Consider the following 20,355-nt stretch of genomic DNA (forward strand, 5'->3'; position numbering starts at 1 on the left):
GCTGGGGGGTAGTGTGAATTGTGAGGAAGATGCAATAAGGCTGCAGGGTGACTTGGACAGGTTGTGTGAGTGGGCGGATACATGGCAGATGCAGTTTAATGTAGATAAGTGTGAGGTTATTCACTTTGGAAGTAAGAATAGAAAGGCAGATTATTATCTGAATGGTGTCAAGTTAGGAAGAGGGGATGTTCAACGAGATCTGAGTGTCCTAGTGCATCAGTCACTGAAAGGAAGCATGCAGGTACAGCAGGCAGTGAAGAAAGCCAATGGAATGTTGGCCTTCGTAACAAGAGGAGTTGAGTATAGGAGCAAAGAGGTCCTTCTACAGTTGTACCGGGCCCTGGTGAGACCGCACCTGGAGTAGTGTGCAGTTTTGGTCTCCAAATTTGAGGAAGGATATTCTTGCTATTGAGGGCGTGCAGCGTAGGTTCACTAGGTTGATTCCCGGCATGGCGGGACTGTCGTATGTTGAAAGGCTGGAGCAATTAGGCTTGTATACACTGGAATTTAGAAGGATGAGGGGGGATCTTATTGAAACATATAAAATAATTAGGGGATTGGACACATTAGAGGCAGGAAACATGTTCCCAATGTTGGGGGAGTCCAGAACAAGGGGCCACAGTTTAAGAATAAGGGGTAGGCCATTTAGAACGGAGATGAGGAAGAACTTTTTCAGTCAGAGAGTGGTGAAGGTGTGGAATTCTCTGCCTCAGAAGGCAGTGGAGGCCAATTCGTTGGATGCTTTCAAGAGAGAGCTGGATAGAGCTCTTAAGGATAGCGGAGTGAGGGGGTATGGGGAGAAGGCAGGAACGGGGTACTGATTGAGAGTGATCAGCCATGATCGCATTGAATGGCGGTGCTGGCTCGAAGGGCTGAATGGCCTACTCCTGCACCTATTGTCTATTGTCTATTGTCATACACGTATCTGTCCAAATGTCTTTTAAATGTTGTTATTGTACCTATCTTCGCTACTTCCTCTAACAGCTTGTTCCATTTACCCACCATTTACCCACCCATTTACTATATGAAAAAGTTTCACCTCAGCTTCCTATTAAATCTTTCCCTGTTCGCCTCAGTGCTCCTGGCAAGGAGACGTGTAAGTCCTCAGAATATTTCCTCAGTACCTCATGGTACAGATTGAGAATGATCAGCCATGATCACGTTGAATGGTGGTGCTGGCTCGAAGGGCCGAATGGCCTACTCCTGCACCTATTGTCTATTGTCTATTTCCCATTTTCCTCTGCCAGAGTGAAGTCCACAGGTCAACCTGTCCTACAGGTTGGTAAGGATGTTGCTTTTTCCAAGAAGGCTTTCAGAGTATCCTTGATGTGTTTTTTTCCTGTACATCTGAGGAATGTAGGCGTGCAGGTGCAGCAGGCAGTGAAGAAAGCGAATGGTATGTTGGCATTCATAGTGAGGGGATTTGAGTATAGGAGCAGGGAGGTTCTGCTGCAGTTGTACAGGGCATTGGTGAGACCACACCTGGAGTATTGAGTACAGTTTTGGTCTCCTAATCTGAGGAAAGACATTCTTGCCATAGAGGGAGTACAGAGAAGGTTCACCAGATTGATTCTTGGGATGGCAGGACTTTCATATGAAGAAAGACTGGATAGACTCGGCTTGTACTCGCTGGAATTTAGAAGATTGAGGGGGGATCTTATAGAAACGTATAAAATTCTTAAGGGGTTGGACAGGCTAGATGCAGGAAGATTGATCCCAATGTTGGGGAAGTCCAGAACAGGGATCACAGTTTAAGGATAAGGGGGAAGTCTTTTAGGACCGAGATGAGAAAGGTTTTTTTCACACAAAGAGTGGTGAATCTGTGGAATTCTCTGCCACAGAAGGTAGTTGAGGCCAGTTCATTGGCTATATTTAAGAGGGAGTTAGATGTGGCCCTTGTGGCTAAAGGGATCAGGGGGAATGGAGAGAAGGCAGGTATGGGATACTGAGTTGGATGATCAGCCATGATCATATTGAATGGCGGTGCAGGCTCGAAGGGCCGAATGGCCTACTCCTGCACCTATTTTCTATGTTTCTATGAACACTTAACATTACAGAATTTGGAAAAAAAAGTTGTGTGTTTCGAAAGTTTTCTAAATCAGATGTGTGGTAAGTGCTCCTGGGATGTTCTGCAAGATGTTCCCCTTAATGTTCTCCCAGTTCAGTAAACTAAATCACAGCTTGTACAATTTTATAACATTTGCTTTACAGACAAACTGAAGGCTGCACATTGCTCACACATGACATGAGAATTTCCATGTTGGCACACGTTCCTGTGACTGGCCACATTCAAGCTGGTAGCGGATGAGTAAATTGATAACAACCTCCGAAAATCATCGGAAAACCTGTCCAGTCGTTTTCCCAACACACCACCAAAACCACAGGAGAAAACAAGGGTCGGACCGACCGAATGCATCTTTACATTTTGCTAAGGTGCATGTAAAACAAGTTCAGCAGGACACATAATAACTTGAGCAGATAATAACATGAGATAAACACGAGAGGTGTGAAAGTTTTAAGACGAGAGGAAGGTTATTGGGAACAGATTACATGTCTTTCAAAGCGCGGTGACCAAATTGCAAAGTTTTAGTAAAATGGATAAGAGGGGATTAGAGGGTTATGGTCTGAGTGCAGGTAGATGAGACTAGGTCAGGGAAAATGGTCGGCGTGGACTGGTAGGGCCGGACAGGCCTGTTTCCATGCTGTAGTTGTTATATGGTTATATGGTTAAATGCAGCTCATTGGTTCCAAGAGCATGATACTTTAGATAGTTCCTCTGTTCCTCTCTTCTCCTCCCCCTTCCCAGTTCTCCCTCTATCTTCCTGTCTCCACCTATATCCTTCCTTTGTCCCGCCCCCCTGGCATCAGTCTGAAGAAGGGTCTCGACCCGAAACTTCACCCATTCCTTCTCTCCCGAGATGCTGCCTGACCTGCTGAGTTACTCCAGCATTCTGTGAATAAAATGATATGAACATTGCTGTGCCAATGCTAAGGTTGTGATTGCAACAATATCTGCATTGTTTCTGTGGTTTAAATTTGTGCAAATTCAGCGAGGAGAAGTCCATATATGAGTGGGTCTGCGAAACAGGTGTTATGCCCATTTATGTATAAGGTGCCACACTCCTGATAGTTAGTTCTTCCAAACTTAATGGAACTGGATGTGTGGGAAAGAAAACTGCAGATGCTGGTTTAAATCAAAGATAAACACAAAGTGCTGGAGTAACTGAGCGGGACAGGCAGCATCTCTGGAGAGAAGGAATGGGTGATGTTTCGGGTTGAGACCCTTCTTAAGATGTCGGCACAGAGATGCTGCCTGTCCCGCTGAGTTACTCTGGCGTTTTGTGTCCACCTTCCATCTTTAATGGAACTGGATTTCGCAGGCGTAGAAGGAACTAACACTACTAAATCCTGGATTTGCACAGAATGGGCCATCACACACTTCACTTGGACAGACATTTGCCCCAGAAGTTACTTGGGTGGAAGATTTGTGGGTACAACCTTTGTATCTGAATGGCGATGGACTGAAACTTCACCGGAATTAGGGTTGAACCCCCTGGGTGATCTGCAAAGAGTTGATTTTGGACTGCAGATGAGAACAATAATATTGTGAGGAAGGGTCAATTGGGAGTCAGGTGTTGAGGGGGAGGTGGGGTAATCATCGACGGTTAGCTGAGTGAGGAGATTAATGGAGAGGATGCTAAATGGATGAGTAGGATGTGGAGGGGTACATTGACTGAGGAGGAAATTGTTGGTCACGACGAGACATTGGATGGGATGGAAAGGCGAGTTTGACGACTTTATTTTACTTTAGAGATTTCATTAGAAGAAAAGAAGAAAGAGTAAAGTATGAGATTCTTCCAGTCCGTTTCATTCATCCAGTATTAAACCTGGGAACCTAAGAATAGTGTGTTGCCTGCTCCAATCTATGGGTCCTTGTGTTAATGGAGGATTAGAAGCACTATTAACAAGGGGGAGGTGTTGGATGTTCTGGAAAGCATAAAGTGGATAAATCCTTAGGGTCGGGTGAGATCTATCACAGAATGATATGGGAAGCAAACAGCAGATTACTGGGTTTATGATGGAGGTTGTTTCATCTTTGCTAGCCTAGATTGCAAAGATGGAACATGTTATCAGAGGAGGCGGAAGAGTCAGATACAATGACTACATTTAAGAGACATTTAGACTGGCACTCTGATCGGTAAAGCATTGAAGGGTGAGGACCTAATATGGGCACATTGGATTATTAAGCTTAAATGGTCAGCATAAACATGATGGACCGAAGGGCTGCTTCTGTACATCTTGTTGCAGGTAGATCGGGTGGTCAAAAAGCCTTTTGGCACATTGGCCTTCATCAGTCAAGAGTATTGAGTATAGAAGTTGGGAGGTCATGTGACAGTTATATAAGACGTTAGTGAAGCCGCATTTAGAGTACTGTGTTCAGTTCTGGGCACCATGCTATAGGAAAGATGTTGTCAAGCTGGAAATAATACAGACAAGATTTACGAGGATGTTGCGAGGACTAGAGTTTCTGGGCTATAGGGAGAGGTTGAGTAGGCAGGAGGATGAGGGGTGATCTTTAGAGGTGTATAAAATCATCAGAGGAATAGATCAGATAGACACACACAGTCTCTTGCCCAGAGTAGGTGAATCGAAGACCAGAGGACATAGGTTTAAGGTGAAGGGGAAAAGATTTAATAAGAATCTGAGGGGTAACTTTTTCACACAAAGAGTGGTGGGTGTATGGAACAAGCTGCCAGAGGAGGTAGTTGAGGCAGGGACCATCCCAACATTTAAGAAACAATTAGACAGGTAGAGAGATAGGACAGGTTTGGAGGGATATGGACCAAATGCGGGCAGGTGGGACTGGTGTAGCTGGGGTTGACTGGTGTGGGCAAGTTGGTCACAAGGGCCTGTTTCCACACTGTATCACTCTATGACTGGAATTTAGAAGGATGAGAGGAGATCTTATCGAAACGTATAAGATTATTAAGGGGTTGGACACGTTAGAGGCAGGAAATATGTTCCCAATGTTGGGGGAGTCCAGAACAAGGGGCCACAGTTTAAGAATAAGGGGTAGGCCATTTAGAACTGAGATGAGTTCATATAAGTTCATTCATAGCAAGAGGATTTGAGTTTAGGAGCAGGGAGGTTCTGCTGCAGTTGTACAGGGCCTTGGTGAGACCGCACCTGGAGTATTGTGTGCAGTTTTGGTCTCCTAACCTGAGGAAAGACGTTCTTGCCTTAGAGGGAGTACAGAGAAGGTTCACCAGATTAATCCCTGGGATGGCGGGACTTGCATATGAGGAAAGACTGGATAGACTGGGCTTGTACTCGCTGGAATTTAGAAGACTGAGGGGGGATCTTATAGAAACATATAAAATTCTTAAGGGGTTGGAGAGGCTAGATGTGGGAAGATTGTTCCCGATGTTGGGGGAGTCCAGAACCAGGCGTCACAGCTTAAGGATAAGGGGGAAGTCTTTTAGGACCGAGATGAGAAAACATTTCTTCACACAGAGAGTGGTGAGTCTGTGGAATTCTCTGCCACAGAAGGTAGTTGAGGCCAGTTCATTGGCTATATTTAAGAGGGAGTTAGATGTGGCCCTTTTTGCTAAAGGGAGCAGGGGGTATGGAGAGAAGGCAGGTACAGGCTACTGAGCTGGATGATCAGCCATGATCATATTGAATGGCGGTGCAGGCTCGAAGGGCCGAATGGCCTACTCCTGCACCTATTTTCTATGTATCTATGTATCTATGAGGAAAAACTTTTTCAGTCAGAGAGTTGTGAATTTGTGGAATTCTCTGCCTCAGAAGGCAGTGGAGGCCAATTCTCTGAATGCATTCAAGAGAGAGCTGGATAGAGCTCTTAAGGATAGCGGAGTCAGAGGGTATGGGGAAAAGGCAGGGACGGGGTACTGATTGAGAATGATCAGCCATGATCACATTGAATGGCGGTGCTGGCTCGAAGGGCCGAATGGCCTCCTCCTGCACCTATTGTCTATTGTCTATTGTTTATTGACTCTATGACTTGATGACTCGGTAACTTTTATCCCATAGGGACAGCACTCTCAGAGTTCTAGCGATGTCACCTGTAGATATGGACAGCTAACTGTTTCACCTCCAGATTCCTCTGGAGCACTCTCGATCGCTGCATGTTGTGCCACCCTTGGTGCTTTTGGACAATCCTCTCGCTGAGATGACCGGCCGACACCCCTGCCCGTTGGCATCATCTACCAAGGAGCCAACACTTTCCACCCATTCCGACCGAGCAAGTGTCAGAGCCACAGAAACCCTGGGCTTGCAGATTTTGGGCCAGCAGAGGGCTGAATCTTTGCCACCCACTTTTTGGAAGTCAAGAAGAATAGGGCAGACGGAAGCAGGGCCAGCGCTGGGCAATCAGACCAGGAACAAACCTGTCCCCACTTCAATGAGCAAATATCGATGACTTAGGCAAGTCAAACAGTGCAAATGCACGTTTGTAAGTCATCAAAAATTATCTCTCATTTTGACTGCAACCCGCATCTATTTCGTAAGTTTGTGTTTCAGTGCTCATTGTTCACAACTGAATCAGAAGCCTCAGTGCCCAATTAATGTCTCTTGAAAGCAATAGAAACACTGTTGGTACAAAACGTTCTGCTTCTCCAAGTCACTGCTTGTTCAAAATATAGTTCACGCCGTGACATCCTGTCCTTCTGCGACGGAGGGACATCTGATTCACACCTATAAATCAAGGCTTTAAATTACTTCTAAAGCTACCAGATGCCGCAAATTTCCCCACTCAACGAGTCTGCCAGGCTCTCACTAAATATCAGACATCATCCAACATGAAGATCTTTATTGCCTTCATTTTACTCAGTAGTTCGTTAGCAGGTATTGTGATACAGGTAAGATTTACCTTCCTACCTCATTGTCGGATGTTACGATTAGATGAGTTGGCATGTTAGGAGAACATTGTGTTGCCTACAGATTTTTACAGGAAGCTTTAACTACTGAGTGAAAGTTGGCGTAGGGCAAATGTTTCCAAGAAAGAAAGAAAGGAAGGTCTTATGTTGTTATTTGCAATTTTCAAAACTCCACGACATCTCAAATAGTTTTACACAATGAGGTTTGCAGTCTTGTCACTGTGCAAGAGACAGACCGCCGGAGGAGCTCAGCTAGTCAGGCAGAGTCTGTTGGGGGGAATGGGCAGGTGGTGTTTCGGGTCGGGACCCTTCTTCCGACTGGTGGAGTTGTAGGGAGAAATCAGGATAAAAGGAGGGGGGTGGGGCAGAGCCTAGTAAGTGATAGGTGGATGCAGGTGGGGAGTGCGATTGGTAGATGGGTGGAGTAAATAACAGAGGCTAGAGGTGAAAAGGAGCAGCTTTGTCGGCACCAATTGTGACGTCAATTGTGTACTGCCTCGGTGAGGTCTGTTATATGATTTTACCGGGCTGTATGCAAAGCAAAGTATTTCACTGTACCTCGGTACATGGGACAACAAAGTATAATTGAATCAATGAATTGGGGAAAATCCAAAAGCAAAAGACAGACTCAGGGAAGGAAGGGGTGGGAGATAAGTGTACAAAGGTGGGGAAAGGAGCAGGGAGACTGGGAAGGTGGGAGATGGTGGGAGGAATGTGTATGAGTATGGGTGGAGGGAAAGCAGAAAGAGAGGTGGGAATGGGAACAGGAATTAAAAAGTTTACAACTGAGAGCCCCAGCAGACTTTGGCAGTAAAAGCGCAAGTATTCAGTGAAATGGTTGCTTAGTCTAAGTTGGTCTTACCGATATAGAGGAGACCACATTGGGTGCACCAAATGCAGAAGTGGAGGTTGAAAGTGGAGCGTGTGAACCTCTATCTCACCTGGAAGGGTTGCTGGGGGTCTCGTATGGACCTTTCTGTCGTGGCCTGGGGCCTCCTCCATTGTAAGAGTGAGGCCACATGCAAACTTGAACAACAATAGACAATAGACAATAGACAATAGGTGCAGGAGTAGGCCATTCAGCCCTTCGAGCCAGCACCGCCATTCAATGCGATCATGGCTGATCACTCTCAATCAGTACCCCGTTCCTGCCTTCTCCCCATACCCCCTCACTCCGCTATCCTTAAGAGCTCTATCCAGCTCTCTCTTGAAAGCATCCAACGAACTGGCCTCCACTGCCTTCTGAGGCAGAGAATTCCACACCTTCACCACTCTCTGACTGAAAAAGTTCTTCCTCATCTCCGTTCTAAATGGCCTCCCCCTTTTCTTAAACTGTGGCCCCTTGTTCTGGACTCCCCCAACATTGGGAACATGTTTCCTGCCTCTAACAACAGCATCTTGCATTCCGCTTGACTGGTTTACGACCCAACAGTATGAACATTGAATCTTGCAATTTCAAGTAATATCCCCTACCCCCCACCCCCCCACCTCTCTTTACCCTTGGCCTCTCCCCCCCTCCCCAACCCACACCCCCTGTTCCCACCCCTCACTGTCCCGGTGTGCGTAGACAGCATCAGATCATCCCTTGGATTTTCGGCCACAGGGAATCGGCCTGTCGTAGTTCCGCGTTGTTAACCATTTGAACTCCACTTCCTATCACCCCCCCCTCTTTCCCCTCCCCCCCCCACACCCACACCCACCCCAGCCATGTGCGCCCGCATTTCTCCCACCAATGACTTGGATGAAGGGATTAAAAGCACCATTAGCAAATTTGCAGATGATACAAAGCTGGGTGGCAGTGTGAACTGTGAGGAAGATGCTATGAGGTTGCAGGGTGACTTGGACAGGTTGTGTGAGTGGGCGGATGCTTGGCAGATGCAGTTTAATGTGGATAAGTGTGAGGTTATCCACTTTGGTGGTAAGAATAGGAAGGCAGATTATTATCTGAATGGTGTCAAGTTAGGAAAAGGGGACGTACAACGTGATCTGGGTGTCCTAGTGCATCAGTCACTGAAAGGAAGCATGCAGGTACAGCAGGCAGTGAAGAAAGCCAATGGAATGTTGGCCTTCATAACAAGAGGAGTTGAGTATAGGAGCAAAGAGGTCCTTCTGCAGTTGTACCGGGCCCTAGTGAGACCGCACCTGGAGTACTGTGTGCAGTTTTGGTCTCCAAATTTGAGGAAGGATATTCTTGCTATTGAGGGCGTGCAGCGTAGGTTTACTAGGTTAATTCCCGGAATGGCAGGACTGTCATATGTTGAAAGACTGGAGCAACTAGGCTTGTATACACTGGAATTTAAAAGGATGAGAGGGGATCTTATCGAAACGTATAAGATTATTAAGGGGTTGGACACGTTAGAGGCAGGAAACATGTTCCCAATGTTGGGGGAGTCCAGAACCAGGGGCCACAGTTTAAGAATAAGGGGTAGGCCATTTAGAACAGAGATGAGGAAAAACTTTTTCAGTCAGAGAGTTGTAAATCTGTGGAATTCTCTGCCTCAGAGGGCAGTGGAGGCCAATTCTCTGAATACATTCAAGAGAGAGCTAGATAGAGCTCTTAAGGATAGCGGAGTCAGGGGGTACGGGGAGAAGGCAGGAACGGGGTACTGATTGAGAATGATCAGCCATGATCATATTGAATGGAGGTGCTGGCTCGAAGGGCCGAATGGCCTCCTCCTGCACCTATTGTCTATTGTCTATTGTCTATCTCCCAGCAGCTTCATTCCCTCAAGAGGTTCACCCAGGTGATTCTGCAAGCTGACAGCCACAGTCCCCAGCTCCAATCACTGTGGAGGGGGTAGGGGTAGAGTGAGACGAGCCATGTTCACCCACAAGGCCCGAGCCTGCCGTGGGCACCAGCCACACGACCGAGCCTCTCTGTTGGCTCACGACCTCTACCAGCTACCAACCGGGATGGACTTTAGACAATAGACAATAGACAATAGACAATAGGTGCAGGAGGAGGCCATTCGGCCCTTCGAGCCAGCACCGCCATTCAATGTGATCATGGCTGATTGATAAATTAATCATATTTCCAAAACAGTTCCTCATGAACAGCAGACTGGATTTTGACTGAAACAATTCTGAAATGTTAAATGGTTGGAAAAATAACCTGAACATATTTTAAAAATAATGGTGGGATACTTGGCATTCTCTCTAAAACGTTAAACTTCCAATCCTATATTTTTCAACCATTGTTGATCACATCCATGAAGTGGGCTCAGGCCTCACCCCTTATTCTCAATGTCCAATTAGCAATGGCAATTTAACAAGATCTACTATATCACTTGAGTGGCTTGTGGTGAAGAAGGACAGTGACGCAGAGTGGGTGTTTCAGGTGAAAAATGTGGACGGAACTAAATTAATTGAGACAGGAAAATACTGAAATCTTCAAGGGTAATGGGGAGAAGGCAGGAGAATGGGGTTGAGAGGCAAAGATAGATCAGCCATGATTGAATGGCAGAGTGGACTCGATGGGCCGAATGGTCTAAATCTTCCCCTATGACTTGTGAACTTTTAGTTTCGTTTAGTTTGGAGATACAGTGCAGAAACAGGCCCTTTGCCCCACCTAGTCCACACAGACCAGTGGTCCCCATACACTACGTATGTCCCCATACACTAACACTATCCAACACACTAGGGATAATTTACAGGAGCTAAATTGACATAGTACATAATTTCTTTGGAGTGTGGGAGGAAACCGGCCACCCGGAGAAAACCCACGCGGTCACTGGGAAAACGTGCAAACTCCATACAAACAGCACCCGAGGTTAGAATCTAACCCGGGTCTCTGGTGCCGTAAGGCACCAACTTTACCACTGGCTCGAGTTCCACCATGCCACTTTTATGAACTTATGAAAAACCAGGCACGTCAGGCAGCCTCTGAGTCGGCAGAAAGGAAGTTAATGCTTCAGATCTTTGACAACCCCGAATTTCAGAATCTCCAGACTTTTGATTTCCAAAACATATTGAGATGTGTCTGCAAACTGCCAGTGGAATTGGTAAAGGCTCAACATAACTAACTCTTGCTCTATTCCTCTGTTGAAAGATTGGAGAATTTAAGTTCCCCGTGCAGGATGTGATACAGTTGAAACCACTGATGGAGAACAACACGACCAAATCGCAGTTCTCGTTGTACACAAGCGTCATGGAATTATGTGGCAATGCTGATCTCCCACACAATTTCAAAGCCATCTGTACCAAGAATGATGCTCCTCATATCTTTGACACATTAAGTAAGTTTGAAACATTTTCTTTTCATTTGACTAGTTACCCCTTCTCTGCTAATGAAGGGCCAATGATTCCTTTCCGTTGTATGGGTCCGAGAATTCCCATTCCCAATCCTGATCCTTACCCAATTAGTCATAGAATCATACAGTGCGAAAAAGGTCCTTCGGCCCAACTTGCCCCAGTGTAGATGGGACATGTTGGTCGGTGCGGGCAAGTGGGGCCTGTTTCCGCACTGTATGACTTATGACTCTATGGCTCTAAAATAGTTTTATTGAGATCATTGGTCATTTTCTTCAGGCCTTTATGAAGATAAAAAGCTAAAATAATAACACCTCCAAATTTAGCAAGAACATGAAATATTTCATTAGAAGATTTGAAAACTGACAGTCAGCGACCAGAATTTAATTTGTATTGAATCTTTTCTTTCCAGATCGCATTGCAACGTACCCGTACCCCTGCATGATATGTTCATATGGATTCTGCACTGGTTGTAACTAAACCTAGACTTGGGAGAATGTGACACATGTAAAATACTCTTTAACATTCGGTTCATTTGGTAGCATGATGATTCACCACTGGATTCAATGATTTTCAAAAGCTGACGAGGAACATCATGTAATATCTGTCATTAATACATTTGTACCACTGAACATCAAATGTAGAAATCTAGAAACTTTAACAGGTAAAATAAATGTGCATTTTATTCAATGTGCTCGTTGGAAATCCAGTTGTGTGCGCAAACGTGATCAGTTCTCTTTCACTGTATTTGCCTCTTGCCAATCTTTCCATCTCCTTCAGCAGCCTGCAGTGGACAGTACACGTCTCAAGCATGCACATGTATTGTGTTCAGTTTTGGGTACCGTGCTATGGGACAGATGTCGTCACACTGGAAAGAGTGCAGAGAAGATTTCCAAGGATGTTGCCAGGACTCAAGGGCCTAAGCTCTCGGGAGAGGTTGAGCAGGCTAGGATTCTATTCCTTAGAGCGCAGGAGGATGAGGGGTGATCTTATAGAGGTGTACAAAATCATGAGAGGAATAGACACACATAGCCTCTTGCCCAGAGTAGGGGGCATTCGAGAACCAGAGAACATTAGGTTTAAGGTGAGAGGGGAACGATTTAATAGGAACCTGAGCGGTACCTTTTTCACACAGAGGGTGGTGGGTGTATGGAACGAGCTGCCGGAGGAGGTAGTTGAGGCAGGTACTAGCGCAAAGTTTAAGAAGCATTTGGACAGGTACATGGATAGGACAGGTTTCGAGGGATATGGGCCAATTGCAGGCAGGTGGGACTAGTGTCGATAGGACATGTTGGTCGGTGTGGGCAGGTTGGGCCAAAGGGCCTGCTTCCACACTGTATGACTCTTTGAGTCATACTCAGACAGGGGTCACTGCAGCCCATTAGACCATGAGGGTTTTGCCAGGTTTGAGGTCCTGATCTTCAGTCAGCCAATGTTCATGTCGGTGCACTGAGGGCCACATCTGCCTTCACTGGCAGCAGACTCTTGAGATATAATGGTCCGTATTTCCAAGGGTCTCAATTTTATGATTGGAGGGTGTTAAATAAAGGTGAGTCTCTTTTGAAAACCAGCTTTGATTTCAGCAATGTCATGAAGGTAGAAAGAAGTCTGAATTGAAGTGAGAGTAGAAATATAACAATTATACTCATATAAAATATAAACATATTTACATTTATATACATGTAAAATTCTTCAGGGATTGGACAGGCTAGATGCAGGAAAAATGTTCCCCATGTTGGGTGAGTTCAGAACCAGGGGTCACAGTTTAACGATAAGGGCTAGGCCATTTAGGACTGAGATGAGGAAAAACATTTTCACCCAGAGAGTTGTGAATCTGTGGAATTCTCTGCCACAGAAGGCAGTGGGGGCCAATTCACTGGATGTGTTCATGAGAGAGTTACAGTAGATTTATCTCTTAGGGCTAACAGAATCCAGAGATACAGGGAAAAAGCAAGAGAGGGGTACTGATTTTGGATGATCAGCCATGATCATATTAAATGGCAGTGCTGGCTCAAAGGGCCGAATGGCCTACTCTTGCACCTATTTTCCGTGTTTCTATATTTCTATGTTTCCAGAAAGTGGGTAAGCAGATGCTGAGAACCAACCTGGGAAAGTGTGCCGTGTGCTTGTCAATGTTCCCTTAAGTAGACGTACCCTGACTACCTTGTCTGAAGAAGGGCCTCGACCCGAAACGTCACCCACTCCTTCTCTCCAGAGATGCTGCCTGTCCTGCTGAGTTCCTCCAGCTTTCTGTGTCGATCTTCCCAGACGTGGTGTGGCATCAGCGAAGCAGGGATTAGGAAGAGCTGATTATTGTGTGAGAGAACAGGAACTGTTGTGAAATTCTAGTTTAATTGTCTCTCATGGCATGCTCTAAATGCCTGCAGGTGAACAAAGCTCATCCTCACTCAATCCTTCCTTCAGGAAGATTGCCTGATCCAATAGACAATAGACAATAGACAATAGGTGCAGGAGTAGGCCATTCGGCTCTTCGAGCCAGAACCACCATACTGCACGGTAGCGCAGCGGTAGAGAGTTGCTGCTTTACAGCGAATGCAGCGCCGGAGACTCAGGTTCGATCCTGACTACGGGTGCTGCACTGTAAGGAGTTTGTACGTTCTCCCCGTGACCTGCGTGGGTTTTCTCCGAGATCTTCGGTTTCCTCCCACACTCCAAAGACGTACAGGTATGTAGGTTAATTGGCTGGGTAAATGTAAAATGTAAAAATTGTCCCTAGTGGGTGTAGGATAGTGTTAATGTACGGGGATCGCTGGGCGGCATGGACTTGGAGGGCCGAAAAAGGCCTGTTTCCGGCTGTATATATATGATATGATATGATAATTTGATCATGGCTGATCATTCTCAATCAGTACCCTGTTCCTGCCTTCTCCCCGTACCCCCTGACCCCGCTATCCTTAAGAGCTCTATCTAGCAGGGAAATGTTCACACTTAAATGCATGTTGCACATGAGAAGATTGATGGAGCAGCCCCATGGTCCAAAGATAGACACAAAAAGCTGGTTTAACTCAGCGGGTCAGGCAGTATCTTTGGAGATAAGTCCCACGGCCCAGCGGGAACCAACACAGTGGGTAATATATTTCCAAATTCAGGTTACTTTATGGTCTTATCCACCAGGGTGCGATATAATTCCTAGTTCACTAGAAGCTCACAAAGTAAACAATGAATACGAGAAGCGCAACAATAAATACAATGACAAGGCAGCAGAATGGCGTGAAGATTGTAGCGCGATCTGAAGTGATACAAAAACAAATCTAAAGTACAATCATAGAATGACTGAATTAGTGAGAATTAAGTGTAAGAGAACATGACAGCACCTGTGGAGAGAGAAAGAGTTCATTAATTCAGACATTTCATAGCTGCAGTGGAGAAGCTAGTCTTAAGTCTAGATGTCTGGGTTTTCAAGCTCCTGTATCTTCTCCCAGAAGTTTGAAGTAAGAAAAGGAAGCAGGCATCCTTCACAATTCATGTCAATACCGGTGTCTTGGGTTATGTGGAGAAGGCAGGAGAATGGGGTTAGGAGGGAGAGAGAGATCAGCCATGATTGAATGGTGTAGTAGACTTGATGGGCCGAATGGCCTAATTCTGCTCCTATGAACATGAATTTCCAGATATCCTACTGTAATGCACTGTGAAGATGGGCTGGGTGGAAGGAAGCGATGTGCCTGTTACAGACTGGACTGTGCTCACCACTCTCTGTAGGTTCAGATAGTCAAGTTTTGTCCATACCAGGCCGAGATACGTCCTATAGAAATATTTTCTACAGTGCATTTTTGAATACTTTCCATCTGTATTCACCAAGGAGAAGGACCTGGAGCCCAGAGAGGTCAGTGCAGAATACAATAATACGCTCGGCCATTTTGAGATCAATAAGGAGGTGGTGTTGGGTCTCTTGAAAAGCATTGAGATGGATAAATCTGCCAGTACTGATGGGATCTATCCCAGGTTATTGAGAGAGGCCAGAAAGGAGACTGCAAGCACCTTGACAAAGTTCTTTGTATCTTCTTGAGTTGCCAATGTTGTTTCTTTGTTTAAGAAGGATAGTAGAGATAAACCAGGAGATTATAGGTCGATGAACTGCATGTCAGTGGCAGGGAAGCAGCTGGAGAGGACTTTTGGGATATGATTTACTCACAATGGAATAGAATATGATAAGTACGGGCAGTCAGCATGGCTTTGCCCGTGGCAGGATGTGTCTTACAAACTTGGCTGAGTCTAGGACTAAAAGTCATAGCCTCAGAATTGAAGGAAGTTCTTTACAGAAGGAGATGAGGAGGAATTTCTTTAGTCAAAGGGTGGTGAATCTGTGGATTTCTTTGCCACAGAATGCTGTGGAGACCAAGTCAGTGGATTTATTTAAGGCAGAGATAGATAGATTCTTGATCAGTACAGGTGTCAGAGGTTATGGGGAGAAGGCAGGAGAATGGGGTTAGGAGAGATAGATCAGCCATGATTGAATGGCGTAGACTTGATGGGCCGAATGGCCTAATTCTGCTCCTATCACATGATCTTATGAGTTTATTCAGGAGATGACAATGGTGATTAATGAGGGTAGGCAGATGATGTCTACATGAATTTTATGTTCATCTGAAATGTGGACACAGGACACCCCTGCAGCACAGGTGTACACATTTTGACTTTCCATAACATGAAACCACATCATCTGTACACGCATCAGGCACGGTGGCACAGCGGTAAAGTTGCTGCCTCACAGCGCCAGAGACCCGGGTTCGATCCTGACTACAGGTGCTGTCTGTGTGGAGTTTGCACATTCTCCCTGTGACTGCATGTGTTTTCTCTGAGTGCTCCGGTTTCCTCCCACACTCCAAAGACCTACAGGTTAATTGCCTTCGGCAAGAATTGTAAATTGTCCCTAGTGTGTGTAGGATATTGCTAATGTATGGGATCGCTGGTCACCGCAGACCCGGTGGGCCGAAGGGCCTGTTTCCGCACTGTATCTCTAAACTAAACCAAACTAAACTAAAATCAAGAAATGTTTCAATTCAATGGTACTTTAGTGTTATAAGAAAATAACTGCAGATGCTGGTACAAATTGATTTATTCACAAAATGCTGGAGCAACTCAGCAGGTCAGGCAGCATCTCGGGAGAGAAGGAATGGGTGACGTTTCGGGTCGAGACCCTTCTTCAGACTGATGTCGGGGGGCGGGACAAAGGAAGGATATAGGTGGAGACAGGAAGATAGAGGGAGATCTGGGAAGGAGGGGGGGAAGGGAGGGACAGAGGAACTATCTAAAGTTGGAGAAGTCGACGTTCATACCGCTGGGCTGCAAACTGCCCAGGCGAAATATGAGGTGCTGTTCCTCCAATGTCCGGTGGGCCTCACTATGGCACTGGAGGAGGCCCATGACAGAAAGGTCAGACTGGGAATGGGAGGGGGAGTTGAAGTGCCATAATTTTTCTGCATACAGTTCAATGCCAATCCTACTGTACATTAGGCACAAACACACAAAGTATAAGAGTGTAAGACTGGAGACCACACTGAGTCAGTACACAAGAGTCACCACATTTTAGGCAACGGTCTTGTACCCTTCAAATTTGAAAAATGCGAGCTGGAAATAAAATTAAAATTAACACCTACTTTTTGTGAGAGCGTATTTCTATTCCAAATGTCAGCGTTATCACGAATTCTGTAAGGACAAATTTCCGTCACCCAAACTGCTTAAACCCATGAGTTACCTGCACTGAACATTGTGTGAAGTGAGGAGAGAATGCAGAAATGGTGGCTTACCACCAGGCGGCAATAGAGAGCTGAACCAGAAGCACTGAAAGCTGAACGCAGAATGACATTGGGGAGAGACTGGGCTAAGCTGGATAGATATGACTGAAGAGATCCAGGAACCCACAGATCAATGTCAACAGTCTGGCTGACTGAGCACCAACTGCCCATATCTATGCTGACCAAGTCGCCCAATTGTCCAAGTTCCACTTGTCTGCACCTGGTTCACATCCCTGCAAACCATTCAATAGTCAATAGACAATATCATTCAGATTCATATTCCTGCCCAAGTGTCTTTGCATTACAATTTAAGTGTAATTATACCTGTCTCCACCCCTCTCTGGAGACTTCTTTTGTCTAGGAAGGAAATGCAGATGCTGGTTTACTCAGCTTGCTCCAGTGCTCACCACAATATTCAAACTCTCCTTGGCCAAGTCCGTGGTCCCTGCATGCTTCAAAAGATCCATCATTGTACCGGTGCCAAAGAATGCCTCTCCAGCTTGTTTAAATGACTACCGAGCGGTGGCCCTCACCTCGGTTGTCATGAAATGCTTTGAGAGGCTAGTCAAGAAGCACATCTGTGCCCTCCTTCCTCGCAACATGGACCCACTACAGTTTGCATACCGTCCGAAAAGGTCCACGGATGATGCGGTCTCCCAGGTTCTGCACACTGCTCTCTCTCATCTGGACAGCCAGGGGGGCTATGTGAGGATGCTGTTCATTGACTTTAGTTCAGCATTCATCACAATAGTCCCCAGCAGACTGGTTGAGAACCTGCTGGAACTGGGGCTTAGCACCCCTCTGTGTGCCTGGGTCCTGGACTTTCTCACTGCCAGGCCCCAAGTGGTCAGGATGGGGGAACACACATCTAGCTCCCTCACTCTGAACATAGGATCCCCCCAGGGTTGCGTCCTTAGCCCCCTACTGTACTCCCTGTACACACATGACTGTGGGGCCAGGTTCAGCTCAAACTCCATCATCAAGTTTGCTGATGACACTGTGGTGGTGGGCCGGATCTCCAACAACGATGAGAAGGCCTACCGGGAGGAGGTGGCTGATCTGGCACTCTGGTGTCAGGACAATAGCCTCCTCTTGAATGTCACTAAAACGAAGGAGCTGATTGTGGACTTCAGAAGGGCTAAACATCCAAGGACGTACACGCCACTGGAGATAAATGGGTCTACTGTGGATAGGGTGAGCAGGTTTAAATACTTGGGAGTCCGCATCACAGAGGATCTGACATGGGTAACGCACATTGCCGCACTGGTGGGTAAGGCAAAGCAGCGCCTTTACCACCTTAGACAACTGAGGAAATTCAGAGTGTCTCTGAGGATCCTTCATTGCTTCTACTCTGGGGCTGTAGAGAGCATCCTGTCCGGCAACATTACAGTCTGGTTTGGGAACAGCTCTGCCCAGGACAGGAAGGCCCTGCAGAGAGTAGTGCGTTCGGCAGAACGCACCATGGGAACTACACTCGTCCCCCTGCAGGACCTATACATCAGGAGGTGCAGATCCAGAGCAAGTAAGATTATGAGGGACCCCTGCCACCCCAGTAACGGACTGTTCTAGATGCGACGATCAGGCAAACGCCTCCGCTGTCACGCTGTGAAAACGGAGAGGATGAGACGGAGTTTCTTCCCACAGGCCATCAGGACTGTCAACTTTTATAACTCCAGAGACTACATTTTTGTCTACACTATAGTAACTTATTAACTTTATTTATATGCTGTAACTGTAATTCTTTTTTGTGCACAATCCGCAGGCATTGTCACTTTCATTTCACTGCACATCGTGTATGTGTATGTGACAAATAAACTTGACTTGACTTGATTTGACTTGACTAGACACAAAATGCTGGAGTAACTCAGCGGGTCAGGTGGCATCTATGGAAAAAAGGAAGCAGGCGATGTTTTGGGTTTGATCTCTTCTTTGGAGAGACCTTTTTTGTCCCACATATCCTCTGGCTTCCTGCTGCAAGGTGATAAAGATTAAAGGAGATGGTCAGGCCAGTTTACTCCTCACAACCTATTCTGTAACTTCTTTGAACTTACAGTACTGCTGTCTGTACAGAGTTTGTTCATTCTCCCTGTGACCATGTAGGTTTTCTCTGGGTGCTCCAGTTTCCCCCCACACTCCCCAAAGATGTGCAGGTTTGCAGATTTCTGTAAATTGTCCTTAGTGTGTAGGATAGAACTGGTTGTCATGGACTTGGTGGGCCGAAGGACCTGTTTCCATGTTATATCTTGTAAACTAAACAAAGCTAAACTAATCTAAATTAAACTGAATTGAACTGAACTGAATTAAACTAAACTAATGGCTTGTTGACCTTCATAACATGAGGAGTTGAGTATAGGAGCAAAGAGGTCCTCTCGCAGTTGTACAGGGCCCTGGTGAGACCACACCTGGAGTATTGTGTGCAGTTTTGGTCTCCAAATTTGAAGAAGGACATTCTTGCTATTGAAAGTTCTCAAGGTTAACGGGATGGTGGGACTGTCATATGTTGAAAGAATGGAGCGACTGGGCTTGTATACATTGGAATTTAGAAAGAAGAGGGGGATCTTATTGAAACATATAAGATTATTTAGGGATTGGACACCCTAGAGGCAGGAAACATGTTCCTGATGTCGGGGGAGTCCAGAACCAGGGGCCACAGTTTAAGTATCAGGGATAGGCCATTTAGAACGGAGATGAGAAAAAACTTTTCCACTCAGAGAGTTGTGAATCTGTGGAATTCTCTGCCTCAGAAGGCAGTGGAGGCCGATTCTCTGGATGCTTTCAAGAGAGAGTTAGCTAAAGTTCTTAAAGATAGTGGAGTCAAGGGATATGGGGAGAAGGCAGGAATGGGTTACTGATTGTGGATGATCAGCCATGATCACAATGAATGGCAGTGCTTTCTCGAAGGGCCGAATGGCCTACTGCACCTTATGTCTATTGTCTATTGTCTATTCTCTATTCAACTAAACTAAACTAAACTAAACTTTGAGGGTTCTGGCCAAGTTGAGTTAAAATCCATCTTGGAAAATCACCCACCTGGAATTTAGAAACATAGAAAATAGGTGTAGGCCATTTGGCCCATCGAGCCAGCACCACCATTCATTGTGATCATGGCTGATCATCCACAATCAGTAACCCGTGCCTGCCTTCTCCCCAAATCCCTTGATTCCGCTAGCCCCGAGAGCTCTATCTAACTCTCTTTTAAATGCATCCAGTGATTTGGCCTCCACTGCCTTCTGTGGCAGAGAATTCGACAAATTCACAACTCTCTAGGTGAAAAAGTTTCTCAACTCAGTATTAAGTGGCCTCCCCTTTATTCTTAGACTGTGGCCCCTGGTTCTGGACTCCCCCAACATTGGGAACATTTTTCCTGCATCTAGCTTGTCCAGTCCTTTTTATAATTTTATACGTTTCTATGAGATCCAATTTGTTTAATGTTGGCAGAAGTTCCAGATGCA

General features: G+C 45.9%; 1 protein-coding gene across 1 annotated transcript; it reads left to right on the forward strand.

The window, feature by feature from the left end:
* The first annotated feature begins 6,821 nt into the window (after nucleotides 1–6,821).
* Nucleotides 6,822–11,627, forward strand: LOC144608052 (guanylin-like). Its single transcript, XM_078425297.1, has 3 exons — nucleotides 6,822–6,881; nucleotides 10,948–11,134; nucleotides 11,560–11,627. Exons 1-3 carry the CDS (start codon nucleotides 6,822–6,824, stop codon nucleotides 11,625–11,627), a joined length of 315 nt encoding a protein of 104 aa, XP_078281423.1.
* Nucleotides 11,628–20,355: the final 8,728 nt, after the last annotated feature.

Source organism: Rhinoraja longicauda, chromosome 30 (assembly GCF_053455715.1).
Source record: "Rhinoraja longicauda isolate Sanriku21f chromosome 30, sRhiLon1.1, whole genome shotgun sequence".
NCBI lineage: Eukaryota > Metazoa > Chordata > Chondrichthyes > Rajiformes > Arhynchobatidae > Rhinoraja > Rhinoraja longicauda.